The sequence below is a fragment of the Fringilla coelebs genome (assembly GCF_963513975.1).
Source record: "Fringilla coelebs genome assembly, chromosome: 32".
Classification (NCBI taxonomy): domain Eukaryota; kingdom Metazoa; phylum Chordata; class Aves; order Passeriformes; family Fringillidae; genus Fringilla; species Fringilla coelebs.
The window spans coordinates 1,482,987-1,499,857 of record NC_140058.1 but is presented as its reverse complement, the minus strand read 5'-3'; the positions used below and the strand labels follow the sequence as shown (position 1 = coordinate 1,499,857).

The 16,871-nt window shown below is 56.7% G+C and overlaps 1 protein-coding gene across 1 annotated transcript in view; it reads right to left on the bottom strand.

Moving 5' to 3' along the window:
* The window catches only part of CACNA1A (calcium voltage-gated channel subunit alpha1 A), a 66,444-nt gene that overhangs the window by 13,615 nt on the left and 35,958 nt on the right, over positions 1-16,871 (bottom strand). Inside the window, exons 29-37 of the mRNA XM_084223890.1 lie at positions 16,445-16,555; positions 14,711-14,794; positions 14,508-14,624; positions 13,817-13,882; positions 12,530-12,630; positions 8,826-8,946; positions 7,856-7,885; positions 6,938-7,065; positions 2,788-2,884 (exon numbers count right to left, since the gene is read on the bottom strand). Of these exons, the coding sequence (XP_084080016.1) occupies positions 2,788-2,884; positions 6,938-7,065; positions 7,856-7,885; positions 8,826-8,946; positions 12,530-12,630; positions 13,817-13,882; positions 14,508-14,624; positions 14,711-14,794; positions 16,445-16,555 (855 nt within the window). The remainder of the gene's footprint in view (positions 1-2,787; positions 2,885-6,937; positions 7,066-7,855; positions 7,886-8,825; positions 8,947-12,529; positions 12,631-13,816; positions 13,883-14,507; positions 14,625-14,710; positions 14,795-16,444; positions 16,556-16,871) is intronic.

The window sequence follows — 16,871 nt, the reverse complement described above, 5'->3', positions numbered from 1 at the left end:
AGCCCCCGCGGTTCGGGGGGGGGAGGGGCGGGGGCCGTGCAGCAGCCGGGGGGGGGCGGGGGGGGCTCACTGAGGGGGGAGGGGGTGGGGCTGGGAGGGGGGGGTCCCTAAAAATGGGGTGACCCCGGATATGGGGGGGTAGGAACCCCAAATTGGGGCTGGGGGTTGGGGGCGTTGAGCCCTTTGGGGGGACCCCCCAATTTGGGGCTGGGGGCTCTCGTTGGTCCCGTCAAGGAGACCCCAAATTGGGGCTGGGGGGGGTCATTGACCCCTTTGGGGGGACCCCGATTTGGGGCTGGGGGGAATCATTGATCCCTTCCAGGACCCCCCAAATTGGGGCTGGGGTCCCTTCCCAGAGCCCCCCAAAATGAAATCTCGGGGGGGTCCTTTGAGTGGGGGGCTCCAGCTGAGCCTCAGGGGGGGACCCCAAACCCCATTAGGGGTGGGGGGGGGACTCTCACTGATCCCTTTGGGGGACCCCAATTTAGGGCTGGGGGCTCTCATTGATCCATTCCAGGATCCCCCAAATTGGGGCTGGGGGGGTCACTGACCCAAATTGGGGCTGGGGGCTCTCATTGATCCATTCCAGGATCCCCCAAATTGGGGCTGGGGGGGGGTCACTGACCCAAATTGGGGCTGGGGGCTCTCATTGATCCCTTCCTGGAGACCCCAAAATGAAACCTCAGGGGGGTTTTTTGAGGGGGGGGATCCATCTGAGCCCCAGGGGGGGACCCCAACCCCCATTTGGGGTGGGTTAGGGGTGGGGGGGCTCTCATTGACCCCTTTGGGGGGGTCACTGACCCAATTTAGGGCTGGGGGCTCTCATTGATCCCTTCCTGGAGACCCCAAATTGGGGCTGGGGGGGTCGCTGACCCAAATTGGGGCTGGGGGGGGTCACTGGTCCCTTTGGGGGGGTCACTGACCCAAATTGGGGCTGGGGGCTCTCATTGGTCCCTTTCCAGAGAAATCTTGGGGGGGTCCTTTGAGTGGTGGGGGGGGATCCAGCTGAGCCCCAGGGGGGGACCCCAACCCCCATTTGGGGTGGGTTAGGGGTGGGGGGGGCTCTCATTGACCCCTTTGGGGGGGTCACTGACCCAATTTAGGGCTGGGGGCTCTCATTGGTCCCTTCCTGGAGACCCCAAATTGGGGCTGGGGGGGTCGCTGACCCAAATTGGGGCTGGGGGCTCTCATTGATCCCTTCCCAGAGAAATCTCGGGGGGTCCTTTGAGTGGTGGGGGGGGATCCAGCTGAGCCCCAGGGGGGGACCCCAACCCCCATTAGGGGTGGGTTAGGGGTGGGGGGGGGGACTCTTTACTGATCCCTTTGGGGGACCCCAATTTAGGGCTGGGGGCTCTCATTGGTCCCTTCCTGGAGACCCCAAGTTTGGGCTCTGGGGGGGGTCACTGACCCCTTTGGGGGGACCCCAATTTAGGTCTGGGGGCTCTCATTGGTCCCCTCGAGGAGATCCCAAATTGGGGCTGGGGGCTCTCATTGGTCCCTTCCTGGAGACCCCAAATTGGGGCTGGGGGGGTCGCTGACCCAAATTGGGGCTGGGGGCTCTCATTGATCCCTTCCTGGAGATCCCAAATTGGGGCTGGGGGGGTCGCTGACCCAAATTGGGGCTGGGGGCTCTCATTGATCCCTTCCTGGAGATCCCAAATTGGGGCTGGGGGGGTCGCTGACCCAAATTGGGGCTGGGGGCTCTCATTGATCCCTTCCTGGAGATCCCAAATTGGGGCTGGGGGGGGTCACTGACCCAAATTGGGGCTGGGGGCTCTCCTTGGTCCCTTCCCAGAGAAATCTCGGGGGGGTTCTTTGAGTGGGGGGGTCCAGCTGAGCTCCATGGGGGACCCCCAACCCCAATTTGGGGTGGGTTAGGGGTGGGGGGGGCTCTCATTGACCCCTTTGGGGGGGGTCACTGACCCAATTTAGTTCTGGGGGGGCTCTCATTGACCCCTTTCAGGAGACCCCAAGTTTGGGCTCTGGGGGGGGTCACTGACCCCTTTGGGGGACCCCAATTTAGGTCTGGGGGCTCTCATTGGTCCCCTCGAGGAGATCCCAAATTGGGGCTGGGGGCTCTCATTGGTCCCTTTGGGGGGGTCACTGATCCAAATTGGGGCTGGGGGCTCTCCTTGGTCCCTTCCCAGAGAAATCTTGGGGGGGTCTTTTGAGTGGGGGGGGGATCCAGCTGAGCCCCACGGGGGGACCCCAACCCCCTTTAGGGGTGGGTTTGGGGGGGGGGGGGCTCTCATTGACCCCTTTGGGGGGGTCACTGACCCCTTTGGGAGGATCCCCCAATTTAGGTCTGGGGGCTCTCATTGGTCCCTTCCCAGAGAAATCTCGGGGGGTCCTTTGAGTGGGGGGGGGATCCAGCTGAGCCCCAGGGGGGGACCCCAACCCCATTAGGGGTGGGAGGGGACTCTCACTGACCCCTTTGGGGGACCCCAATTTAGGTCTGGGGGCTCTCCTTGGTCCCTTCCCAGAGAAATCTTGGGGGGTCTTTGGGGGGGGGGATCCAGCTGAGCCCCAGGGAGGGACCCCAACCCCATTTAGGGGTGGGTTGGGGGGTGGGTGGTCCTGATATTGGGGGGGGGGGGCGCATCTTACCCAGCCCATCCGGGGGGGGCTCAGCAGGGCCCGGCGGCCGCAGGAGGGAGGAGAAAAAAACACCAAAAAAACACCAAAAAAACCCAAAAAAAAAAAACCCAAAAAACCCAAAAAAAGCTGAAATTCCCCCAAAACGGGGCCGGGCGGGGGGGGCACCCCCGGGGGGGGGGGTTATTCTACCTTATAGGCCACGCGGGGGGGGCAGCTGGCGCCCAGCCCCAGCGGCGGCGACATGTGCCGCAGCATTTCGTACATGTCGGCGAGGGTCAGGCGGCCCCTGGGGGCGAGAGAGGGGGGGGGGACACACCGGGGGTTACCGGGGACCGGGGGGACCGGGGGGACCGGGAGGGGGGGAAAAGAAATATACATATGGGGGGTTGTAAATGGAATGGAATGAAAAAACGAAATTTAAATTAAATTTAAAAAAGAAATTAAATTGAAATAGTAAATTGGAAAAAAATGAAATTACAAAGTAATTGGAATTGAAATAATAAATTACAAAAAAATAGAATTGATAAATTACAAAAAAAAATAAATTAAAAGGTAATTTGAATTGAAATAATGAGTTACAAAAAATTTAAATTTAATTACATTAATAAATTACAAAAAATGAAATTAAAAAGTAATTGGAATTGAAATAATAAATTACAAATAAATGGAATTAAATTGAATTAATAAATTACGAAAAAATAAATTAAATTAAATTGATAAATTAGGAAAAAATCAAATTTAAAAAATAATTTGAATTGAAATACGTTACAAAAAATTAAATTTAAAAAATAAGTTACAAAAAAAATTAAATGAGAAAATAAATTACAAAAAATTAAATTTAAAAAGGAATTTAAATTGAAATAAGTTATGAAAATTTTAAATTAATTTAATAAATTAAAAAAAATTAATTAAAAAATTAATAAATTTCAAAAAAATTAAATTAAAAATAATTTAAATTGAAATAAGTTACAAAAAAATTAAATTAAGTTAAATTAATAAATTACAAAAAATTAAATTAAAAAGTAATTTGAATGGAAATAAGTTACAAAAAAATTAAATTTAAAAAATAATCTAAATTGAAATAATAAATTTTAAAAATAGATTAAAAATAAATTACAAAAAACTTAAATTAAAAATAATTTAAATTGAAATAATAAGTTACAAAAAATTTAAAATTAAATTAATAAACTGCAAAAAATTAAATTGACTTAATAAATTACAAAAAAATCAAATTTAAAAAATAATTTTAAATGAAATAAGTTACAAAAAATTAAATTTAAAAAATAATTTAAATTGAAATAATAAATAATAAAAAAAGATTTAAAAAATTACAAAAAATTAAATTTTAAAAAATAATTTAAATTTAAATAATAAATTACAAATTTAAAAATTAAATTTAAAAATTACCAAAAAAATTTAAAAATAATTTAAATTGAAATAATAAATAACAAAAAATTAAATTAAAAATTAATTTAAATAAAAATAATAAATTACAAAAATTAAATTTAAAAATAATTTAAATTGAAAAATAAATTACAAAAAATTAAATTTAAAAATTCATTTTAAAAAATTTAAAAATTAAAAATAAATTTTAAAAAATAAATTTAAAAATAGAAAATTAAATTAAGTAATAAATTAAAAAAAATTAAAATAAATTTGAAAAAATAAATTAAAAAATAAAATTTAAAAAAATTGAAAAAAAAAATTAAAATAAATTGAAAAAATTAAATTAAAAATAAATTAAAAATTAAATTACAAGAATTTAAATTTTAAAATTGCTAAAAAATTTTAAAAGGACAAAAAATTTAAATTAGAAAAAAAATTTAAAATTAAATGAGAAAATAATTAAATTTTAAAAAGAAGTTTAAAACATAAAGTCAAGAAAGGAAATTAACATGGAAATGGAAAAATATTTAATTGCAAGTTTAGGGAAAATTAAATTGGAGATTAAAGAAAAAATAAAATAAGAAAATTAAATTGTAAAACAAATTAATTAAAATAATTTTAAAAATATGTTAAATAGGAAATTTAAAAAATAAGTTGGGAATTAAAAAAAAAATTTATAAATTTTAAAAAATTAAAAATTAAATAAAAAATTTAAATTAGAAATTAAAAAAAAAACAACCAAAGGAAAAAACCCAAACAAAAAAAGAAGAAATTGAAAATTTAAAAAAAAGGGAATAATTTTTTTAAAATGAAAAAGCAAATAGATAACGATAAATAATTTATTAATAATGAATTGTTAATGGCAAATAATAATAAAGAATCATAATTTGAAAATAACAATAATTAAAAAAAAATAAAATCATACGTAACGAAATAAATAAAAAATGAAATAGTAACAACAAATCATCAACAGTATTAAATAATAACAACCTCATAAATCAGAAAATAATGAAAATAAATAAAATTAATCAATAAATAAGAATAAATGGAACCAAACAGAACAATCCAAGGCAGAGCCCCGGCAGAATTTCCCCTCTGGCCCCACCCGCGCTGCTCTGGGGGGGTCTCGGGGGGGTTTTTGGGGGGGTTTTTGGGGTTTTTGGGGGTGCCCCATGCCGGGGGGGCGGCGGGAAGCCGGGGGGGGGGGAGGGGTCTCCATGCCGGGGGGAGGGGCTGTGTGACCATATACATGATATATACATTGCTGATATATATGATGTATATCCGGCGCCGGGAAGCGCATTCCAGCCCCGGGGGGGTTCGCCGTGTTCATTTTTGGGGGGGGGGGTTTAATTTGGGGGGGGGGCGAACCTTGCAGGCCACCCTATGGGGGCATTTCTTGCCCAGCCCCAGGGGGGGGGAGATCACGCGCAACAAACTGTACATGTCCCGGTAGTGGATGCGCCCGCTGCAAGAGACACACGTTAGTGGGGGGCGGGACCCCCCCCCAAAACCGGGACACCCCCCCGGGAACCGGGACCCCCCCCCCCCCAAAACCGGGACACCCCCCCGGGAACCGGGACCCCCCCCAAAAACCGGGATACACCACCAAAAACCGGGATACCCCCGCCTAAACCGGGATACCCCCCCGAATTGTGTGTAATGGATGCGCCCGCTGCAAGAGACACACGTTAGTGGGGGGCGGGACCCCCCCCCAAAACCGGGACACCCCCCCGGGAACCGGGGACCCCACCCCAAAAACCGGGACACCCCCCTAAACCGGGATATAGCAACCCCCCCCCGAATTGTGTGTAATGGATGCGCCCGCTGCAAGAGACACACGTTAGTGGGGGGCGTGGGGGGCGGGACCCCCCCCCCAAAAACCGGGACACCCCCCCGGGAACCGGGAATCCCCCACCCGAGACCCCTCCGGGCCGGGGGGGGGGGTCGGGAAAGGTGAATTAATGGGGGATGGGACCCCCCCCCCCTCGGAGTGGGGAGGGGGTGGTAGGAACCCCCAGGACCCCCCCAGGGTGGGGAGGGGGCGGTAGGAACCCCCAGGACCCCCCCCCCGATGTGATTTGGGCCCCCCCAGACCGCCCCCCCCCCGGGGGTCGAGAGGAACCCCCAGGACGCCCCCATAGGTGAACGGGGGGGGGGGTCTCGGGGTCACTTTTGCCGCCCCCTCCCCACGGACCCCCCCGGGCAAATGGGGGGGTGGGGGGTGACCCCTCCTCTGGGAGGGGTCTGGGGGTGTCCCTGGGGTCCGGGGGTGTCCCTGTCCCCCCGGGCTGTGTCCCTGTCCCTCCGGGCGTGTCCCTGTCCCCATAGGGGGGTCCGGGGGTGTCTCTGTCCCCCCTGGGGGTGTCCCTGTCCCCTCTGGGGTGTCCCTGTCCCCATAGGGGGGTCTGGGGGTGTCCCCGTGTCCCCCCCCGTGCCCCCCGTGCCCCCTCACCATGCTGCAGGGTCGTACTCGGCCCAGACCCGCACGGACCTGCGGGGTCTGGGGGTGTCCCTGTCCCCCCGGGGTGTGTCCCTGTCCCCATAGGGGGGTCCGGGGGTGTCCCTGTCCCCTCGGGGGTGTCCCTGTCCCCTCCCCGTGACCCCCCGTGCCCCCCGCGGGGGTCCTTACCATGCTGCGGGGTCATACCTGCACTGACCTGCCCGGTCCGGGGGCGTCCCTGTCCCCCTGGGGGTGTCCCTGTCCCCATAGGGGTGTCCGGGGGTGTCCCTGTCCCCTCGGGGGTGTCCCTGTCCCCTCTCCCTGTGCCCCCCGTGCCCCTTTACCATGCTGCGGGGTCGTACTCAGCCCAGACCCGCACGGACCTGCGGGGTTCAGGGGTGTCCCTGTCCCCCCGGGGTGTGTCCGGGGGTGTCCCTGTCCCCTTGGGGGATGTCCCTGTCCCCTCTCCCCGTGCCCCCCGTGCCCCCCGTGCCCCCCGGGGGTCCTCACCATGCCGCGGGGTCGTACTCGGCCCAGACCCGCACGTACTCGTCCAGGTGGTGCGGGCCCAGGATGGAGGAGTCGCGGGTCAGGTACTCGAAGTTGTCCATGATGACGGCCACGAACAGGTTCAGCATCTGGGGGGCACCGGGGGGCGTGTGGGGGGCGGGCACGGGGGGCGGGGGGCGTGTGGGGGTGGGCACTGGGGGGGGCGGGGGGCGTTTGGGGGGTTTGAGGGCAGTTTGGGCATTTTGGGGACACTTTGGGGACAGTTTGGGGACAGTTTGGGGGCACTTTAGGGCACAATTTGGGGACACTTTGGGGACAGTTTGGGGGCACTTTGGGGACAGTTTGGGGGCACTTTGGGGACAGTTTGGAGACAACTTGGGGACAACTTGGGGGAGCTTTCGGGACATTTTAGGGACACTTTGTAGACAATTTGGGGATGCCCTGAGGACATTTTGGGGACATTTTAGGGACTCTTTGTGGACAATTTGGGGACAGTTTGGGGAATATTTGTGGACAATTTGTGGACAATTTGGGGACAATTTGTGGACAGTTTGGGGACAGTTTGGGGATGCCCTGGGGACATTTTGGGACACTTTGAGGACACTCTGGGGACATTGTCCACAAAGTTGTGGACACTTTGTGGACAATATGTGGACAATTTGGGGACATTTTGGGGACAATTTGGGGACACTGTGGGGACACTGTGGGGACACTCAGGGGACAATTTGTGGACAGTTTGGGGACAATTTGAGGACGTTTTAAAGACACTTTGAGGACATTCTGGGGACACCCTGGGGACGGCCAGGGGCTGACCAGGAAGGAGCAGAGGAAGATGAAGGACACAGGGACAGTTTGGGGACAGTGTGGGGACACTTTGGGGACAATTTGGGGACACTCTGGGGACACTTTGGGGCTGACCAGGAAGGAGCAGAGGAAGATGAAGGACACGAAGTAGAAGTAGGCGAACGCTTTGGGAACAGTGTGGGGACAATTTGGGGACACTTTGTGGACAATTTGTGGACAATTTGGGGACAGTTTGGGGACATTTTGAGGAAGTTTTGAGGACACTTCGGTGACATTTTGGGGACACTTTGGGGACACTTTGGGGACACTTTGGGGCTGACCAGGAAGGAGCAGAGGAAGATGAAGGACACGAAGTAGAAGTAGGTGAACGCTTTGGGGACACTTTGGGGACAGTTTGGGGACACTTTGTGGACAATTTGTGGACAATTTGGGGACAGTTTGGGGACATTTTGGGGACACCTCGGGGACACTTTGGGGCTGACCAGGAAGGAGCAGAGGAAGATGAAGGACACGAAGTAGAAGTAGGCGAACGCTTTGGGGACAGTGTGGGGACAATTTGGCGACAGTTTGGGGACATTTTGAGGACGTTTTGAGGACACTTCGGTGACATTTTGGGGACACTTTGGGGACACTTTGGGGACACTTTGGGGCTGTCCAGGAAGGAGCAGAGGAAGATGAAGGACACGAAGTAGAAGTAGGCGAACGCTTTGGGGACAGTTTGGGGACAGTTTGGGGACAATTTGGGGACAATTTGAGGACATTTTGGGGACGTTTTGTGGACAGTTTGGGGACAATTTGAGGACGTTTTGAGGACACTTTGTGGACAATTTGAGGACGCTCTGGGGAGGTTTTGGGACACTCTGAGGACACTCTGGGGACACTCTGGGGACCGCAGGGGCTGACCAGGAAGGAGCAGAGGAAGATGAAGGACACGAAGTAGAAGTAGGCGAACGCTTTGGGGACAGTTTGGGGACGTTTTGAGGACACTTCAGGGACATTTTGGGGACAGTTCGGGGACACCGTGGGGACACTGTGGGGACACTGTGGGGCTGACCAGGAAGGAGCAGAGGAAGATGAAGGACACGAAGTAGAAGTAGGCGAACTCGTTGCCGCACTCGTCCTCCTTGATGCCGGAGTTCTCGTCGCACGGCTTCCCGCTGAGGCACGACAGCATGATCTCGTGCCACGCCTCCCCGGTGGCACTCCTGGACAGACAGACAGACAGACAGACAGACAGACAGCATGATCTCGTGCCACGCCTCCCCGGTGGCACTCCTGGACAGACAGACAGACAGACAGACAGACAGACAGCATGATCTCGTGCCACGCCTCCCCGGTGGCACTCCTGGACAGACAGACAGACAGACAGACAGACAGCATGATCTCGTGCCACGCCTCCCCGGTGGCACTCCTGGACAGACAGACAGACAGACAGACAGACAGCATGATCTCGTGCCACGCCTCCCCGGTGGCACTCCTGGGACAGACAGACAGACAGACAGACAGACAGCATGATCTTGTGCCACGCCTCCCCGGTGGCACTCCTGGGACAGACAGACAGACAGACAGACAGCATGATCTCGTGCCACGCCTCCCCGGTGGCACTCCTGGACAGACAGACAGACAGACAGACAGCATGATCTCGTGCCACGCCTCCCCGGTGGCACTCCTGGACAGACAGACAGACAGACAGACAGACAGCATGATCTCGTGCCACGCCTCCCCGGTGGCACTCCTGGACAGACAGACAGACAGACAGACAGACAGACAGACAGCATGATCTCGTGCCACGCCTCCCCGGTGGCACTCCTGGACAGACAGACAGACAGACAGACAGACAGCATGATCTCGTGCCACGCCTCCCCGGTGGCACTCCTGGACAGACAGACAGACAGACAGACAGACAGCATGATCTCGTGCCACGCCTCCCCGGTGGCACTCCTGGACAGACAGACAGACAGACAGACAGACAGACAGCATGATCTCGTGCCACGCCTCCCCGGTGGCACTCCTGGACAGACAGACAGACAGACAGACAGACAGACAGACAGCATGATCTCGTGCCACGCCTCCCCGGTGGCACTCCTGGACAGACAGACAGACAGACAGACAGACAGCATGATCTCGTGCCACGCCTCCCCGGTGGCACTCCTGGACAGACAGACAGACAGACAGACAGACAGCATGATCTCGTGCCACGCCTCCCCGGTGGCACTCCTGGACAGACAGACAGACAGACAGACAGACAGCATGATCTCGTGCCACGCCTCCCCGGTGGCACTCCTGGACAGACAGACAGACAGACAGACAGACAGCATGATCTCGTGCCACGCCTCCCCGGTGGCACTCCTGGACAGACAGACAGACAGACAGACAGACAGCATGATCTCGTGCCACGCCTCCCCGGTGGCACTCCTGGACAGACAGACAGACAGACAGACAGACAGACAGCATGATCTCGTGCCACGCCTCCCCGGTGGCACTCCTGGGACAGACAGACAGACAGACAGACAGACAGCATGATCTCGTGCCACGCCTCCCCGGTGGCACTCCTGGGACAGACAGACAGACAGACAGACAGACAGACAGCATGATCTTGTGCCACGCCTCCCCGGTGGCACTCCTGGGACAGACAGACAGACAGACAGACAGCATGATCTCGTGCCACGCCTCCCCGGTGGCACTCCTGGACAGACAGACAGACAGACAGACAGACAGCATGATCTCGTGCCACGCCTCCCCGGTGGCACTCCTGGACAGACAGACAGACAGACAGACAGACAGCATGATCTCGTGCCACGCCTCCCCGGTGGCACTCCTGGACAGACAGACAGACAGACAGACAGCATGATCTCGTGCCACGCCTCCCCGGTGGCACTCCTGGACAGACAGACAGACAGACAGACAGACAGACAGCATGATCTCGTGCCACGCCTCCCCGGTGGCACTCCTGGACAGACAGACAGACAGACAGACAGACAGCATGATCTCGTGCCACGCCTCCCCGGTGGCACTCCTGGACAGACAGACAGACAGACAGACAGCATGATCTCGTGCCACGCCTCCCCGGTGGCACTCCTGGACAGACAGACAGACAGACAGACAGACAGCATGATCTCGTGCCACGCCTCCCCGGTGGCACTCCTGGACAGACAGACAGACAGACAGACAGACAGCATGATCTCGTGCCACGCCTCCCCGGTGGCACTCCTGGACAGACAGACAGACAGACAGACAGACAGCATGATCTCGTGCCACGCCTCCCCGGTGGCACTCCTGGACAGACAGACAGACAGACAGACAGACAGCATGATCTCGTGCCACGCCTCCCCGGTGGCACTCCTGGACAGACAGACAGACAGACAGACAGACAGCATGATCTCGTGCCACGCCTCCCCGGTGGCACTCCTGGACAGACAGACAGACAGACAGACAGACAGACAGCATGATCTCGTGCCACGCCTCCCCGGTGGCACTCCTGGACAGACAGACAGACAGACAGACAGACAGCATGATCTCGTGCCACGCCTCCCCGGTGGCACTCCTGGACAGACAGACAGACAGACAGACAGACAGCATGATCTCGTGCCACGCCTCCCCGGTGGCACTCCTGGACAGACAGACAGACAGACAGACAGACAGCATGATCTCGTGCCACGCCTCCCCGGTGGCACTCCTGGACAGACAGACAGACAGACAGACAGACAGCATGATCTCGTGCCACGCCTCCCCGGTGGCACTCCTGGGGACACCGTCACACCTGCACGGCGGGGGCGGGGCACTGGGGGGCACTGGGATTTAACTGGGAGATGGGCTGGGGTGGCACTGGGGACTCAGGGGACACTGGGGTGACAGTGGTGACACTGCCCAGATGACACTGGGTGACACTGGGTGACACTGGGATGACACTGGGATGACACCAGGTGATGCTGGGGTGGCGCTGGGGTGGCACTGGGATGACACTGGGTACCCAGGTGACACTGGGATGACACCGGGGTGACACCGGGGTGACACTGGGGTGACACTGGGGTGACACTGGCATGACATCCGGTGACACTGGGGTTACACCAGGTGTGCCCCAGGTGACACTGGGATGGCACTGGGTACCCAGGTGACACCGGGGTGACATCAGGTGTGCCCCAGGTGGCACTGGGATGGCACCAGGTGACACTGGGATGACACTGGGATGGCACCAGCTGACACTGGGGTTACACCAGGTGTGCCCCAGGTGACACTGGGATGACACCAGGTACCCAGGTGACACTGGGATGACACTGGGATGGCACCAGGTGGCACTGGGGTGGCAGTGGCTGCCCAGGTGACACCAGGGTGACACCAGGTGCGCCCCAGGTGACACTGGGATGGCACTGGGATGACACTGGGTGACACTGTGATGACACCAGGTGCGCCAGGTGTGCCCCAGGTGACACTGGGATGACACTGGGATGACACCAGGTGATGCTGGCATGACACTGGGTACCCAGGTGACACCGGGGTTAACCAGGTGTGCCCCAGGTGGCACTGAGATGACACTGGGATGGCACCAGGTGGCACTGGGGTGGCAGTGGCTGCCCAGGTGACACCGGGGTGGCACTGTGATGACACCAGGTGTGCCCCAGGTGTGCCCCAGGTGTGCCCCAGGTGCGCCAGGTGACACTGAGATGACACCGGGTGACACTGGGATGACACCAGGTGTGCCCCAGGTGGCACTGGGGTGGCAGTGGCCACCCAGGTGACGTTGGGGTGACACCAGGTGCGCGCCAGGTGCGCCAGGTGCGGCGGGCTCACCTGAAGAGCAGCATCAGGGCCTGGAAGAAGGTGCGGAAGTTGTTGTGCTGGGTGATGGCCGACTCGTCATCCTCCTCCTCGATGCCGATGTTCCCGAACACCTGGGGGGGCGGGGCGGCTCAGGTGGGCTCACCTGTGCTGGGGGGGTCACCTGTGCTGGGGGGGTCACCTGTGCTGGGGGGGTCACCTGTGCTGGGGGGGGTCACCTGTGCCTGGGGGATACCTGTACCCGGGGGGGTCACCTGTGCCTGGGGGGGTCACCTGTGCCCAGGGGTGCCGATGTTCCCGAACACCTGGGGGGGCGGGGCACCTCAGGGGGGCTCACCTGTGCTGGGGGGGTCACCTGTGCTTGGGGGTGTCACCTGTACCTGGGGACGTCACCTGTGCCTAAGGGTGTCATCTGTGCCTGGGGGGGTCACCTGTGCCTAAGGGTGTCACCTGTGCTGGGGGGGTCACCTGTGCTGGGGGTGTCACCTGTGCCTGGGGGTGTCAATGTTCCCGAACACCTGGGGGGGCGGGGCACCTCAGGGGGGCTCACCTGTGCTGGGGGTGTCACCTGTGCCTGGGGGTGTCACCTGCCCCAGGAGGGTCTCACCTGCCCGGGCTCTCACCTGCCCCAGGGGCTCTCACCTGCCGGGCTCTCACCTGCCCCAGGGGGCTCTCACCTTCCCCTGGGTGTCTCACCTGCCCCAGGGGGGTCTCACCTGACGGGCTCTCACCTGCCCGGGGGTCTCACCTGCCCGGGCTCTCACCTGCCCGGGCTCTCACCTGCCGGGCTCTCACCTGCCCGGGCTCTCACCTGCCCGGGCTCTCACCTGCCGGGCTCTCACCTGCCCCTGGGTGTCTCACCTGCCGGGCTCTCACCTGCCGGGCTCTCACCTGCCCGGGCTCTCACCTGCCGGGCTCTCACCTGCCCCTGGGTGTCTCACCTGCCGGGCTCTCACCTGCCTGGGCTCTCACCTGCCCGGGGCTCTCACCTTCCCCTGAGGCTCTCACCTGCCCGGGCTCTCACCTTCCCCTGAGGCTCTCACCTGCCCAGGGGGGCTCTCACCTGCCCCGGGGGGCTCTCACCTGCCCCAGGGGTGTCTCACCTGCCCCAGGGGGCTCTCACCTTCCCCTGAGGCTCTCACCTGCCCCTGGGTGTCTCACCTGCCGGGCTCTCACCTGCCGGGCTCTCACCTGCCCCAGGGGGCTCTCACCTTCCCCTGGGTGTCTCACCTGCCCGGCTCTCACCTGCCCCTGGGTGTCTCACCTGCCCCAGGGGGGTCTCACCTGCCGGGCTCTCACCTGCATGCCGATGATGGCGTAGATGAAGAAGAGCATGGCGATCAGCAGGCACACGTAGGGCAGGGCCTGGGGACACAGCGGGGCGGTCACGGCGGGGGGACATTGGGGGTGACAGTTTGGGGTGACAGTTTTGGGGGTGACAATTTTGGGGTGACATTTTGGGGGTGACAGTTTTGGTGTGACAATTTGGGGGCTAACAATTTTTGGGGGTGACAATTTTGGAGGTGACAATTTTTGGGGGTGACAGTTTTGGGGGTGACAATTTTGAGGGTGACAATTTTTGGGAGTGGCAATTTTTGGGGTGACAATTTTGGATGTGAGAATTTTTGGGGGTGGAGATGGTGACAATTTTTGGGGGTGACAATTTTGGGGGTGACATTTCGGGGTGACATTTTTGGGTGACATTTCGGGGTGACAATTTTGGGGTGACATTTTGGGGGTGACAATTTTGGATGTGAGAATTTTTGGGGGTGGGGGTGGTGACAATTTGGGGGTGACATTTTTTGGGGTGGCATTTTGGGGGTGACATTTTTTGGGGGTGGGGGTGGTGACATTTTTTGGGGTGACATTTCGGGGTGACATTTTTGGGGTGACATTTTTGGGGGTGACATTTTTGGGGTGACATTTTGGGGTGACATTTTGGGGTGACATTTTTGTGGTGACATTTCGGGGTGCCAGTTTTTGGGGTCACCTTGAAGGACTGCACGAAGGTCCAGAGCAGGATGCGGATGGTGTAGCCCTGGCGCAGCAGCTTGATGAGGCGCGCGGCGCGGAACAGCCGCAGGAAGCTCAGGTTGATGAAATTGTTCTGGGGCAAAAAACCCCCAAAAAATTTAAAAATGGGGTGAAAGGAGGAAAAGGGGACCCCAGAATTGGGGGGCAGCGCCCACCTACCCCGAATTCCGTCACCAGGATGTCGGTGATGCTGCCCAGCACCGTCACGAAGTCGAAGATGTTCCAGGCGTCGCGGAAATAATTCTGGGGAGACGGGGGAAAGGGGGGGCTGCGGGGTCCTGGAGTTTGGGGTACCCCTGGAACGGCCCCATCGATCTGGGGGTGACCCCACGGGGGGGATCCCTGCGCCCAGAATGAGCAGGGACAGGTCTGGGGTGCTCGTCACAGGGGGGCCTTGGGAGTCTCCTGAGGTTTTGGGGTCCACAACATTCCTGGGGTTCCCTGAGGTTTTGGGGTGCCCTGAGGTTTTGAAGTGCCCTGAGATCTTGGGGTCCCCTGAGGTTTTGGGGTCTCCTGAGATCTTGGAGTGCCCTGAGGTTTTGGGGTCCCCAGCATTCCTGGGGTCCCCTGAGATCCTTGAGGTCTCCTGAGGTCTTGGGGTGCCCTGAGGTCTTGGGGTCCCCTGAAATCTTGGGGTCGTCTGAGGTTTTGGGGTCCCTTGAGGTTTTGGGGTCTCCTGAGTCTTAGGGTCTCTTGGGGTCTTGGGGTCCCTGACATTCCTGGCATCCCCTGAGGTTCCTGGGATCCCCTGAGGTTTTGGGGTCCCCTGAGGTTTTTGGGGTCCCCAACATTCCCGGGGTATCCTGATGTTTTGGGGTCCCCAAAATTCCTGGGGTCTCCTGAGGTTTTGGGGTCTCCTGAGGTTTTGGGGTCCCCAACATTCCTGGGGTCCTCTGAGGTTTTGGGGCCCCCTGAGGTTTTGGGGTCTCCTGACGTCTTGGGGTGCCCTGAGGTTTTGGGGTCCTCTGAGATCTTGGGGTCTCCTGAGATCTTGGGGTCTCCTGAGGTTTTGGGGTCCCTGACATTCCTGGGATCCCCTAAAGCCCTTGTGATCCCCTGAAGTTTTGGGGTCCCCAACATTCCTGGGATTCCCTGAGGTTTTGGGGTCTCCTGAGGTTTTGGTGTCCCCAACATTGCCGGGGTCCCCCAATGCCCTGTCACCCCCGTGTCCCCAGGGTGGCCGGGGTCCCCCCATGCCCCGTCACCCCCCATGTCCCCAGGGTGGCCGGGGTCCCCTGACACCCTGTCACCCCCGTGTCCCCAGGGTGGCCCGTGTCCCCCCCATGCCCTGTCACCCCCGTGTCCCCAGGGTGGCCCGGGGTCCCCCGATGCCCTGTCACCCCCCGTGTCCCCCGATGCCCTGTCACCCCCCATGTCCCCAGGGTGGCCCGTGTCCCCTGACACCCTGTCACCCCCGTGTCCCCAGGGTGGCCGGGGTCCCCCCATGCCCTGTCACCCCCCGTGTCCCCAGGGTGGCCGGGGTCCCCCCATGCCCTGTCACCCCCGTGTCCCCAGGGTGGCCGGGGTCCCCCGATGTCCCGTCACCCCCGTGTCCCCCCATGCCCTGTCACCCCCCGTGTCCCCAGGGTGGCCCGTGTCCCCCCATGCTCTGTCACCCCCGTGTCCCCAGGGTGGCTGGGGTCCCCCCATGTCCTGTCACCCCCCGTGTCCCCAGGGTGGCCCGTGTCCCCCCGATGCCCTGTCACCCCCGTGTCCCCCGATGCCCTGTCACCCCCGTGTCCCCCCGAGGCCCTGTCACCCCCCGTGTCCCCCGATGCCCTGTCACCCCCGTGTCCCCAGGGTGGCCGGGGTCCCCCCATGCCCTGTCACCCCCGTGTCCCCCGATGCCCTGTCACCCCCGTGTCCCCAGGGTGGCCCGTGTCCCCGCCCTACCAGGACCCCGAAGGCCATGATCTTGAGGAGACACTCGAGGGAGAAGAGGGAGGTGAAGACGTTGTTGAACATCTTGAGAACGTTCTCGTAGGTGTCGGAGGCGTCGTAGAACTGCGGGGACAGGGACAGCTGGGGACAGGGGACAGCTGGGGACAGCGACAGGGACAGGGGGATGGCTGGGGACAGGGACAGCTGGGGACAGCGACAGGGACAGGGACAGGGGGATGGCTGGGGACAGGGACAGGGGACCCTCCTGGGCCCCAAGGGAACAGGGACAGGGGACAGCGACAGGGACGGGGACAGGGGGACAGCTGGGGACAGGGACAGGTCCTGGGTGGACAGGGGATCCCAGGGGTGGCTCTGGGGACACAGGGACAGGTCCTGGGGGACAAGGACAGGTCCTGGGGACACAGGGACAGGTCCTAGG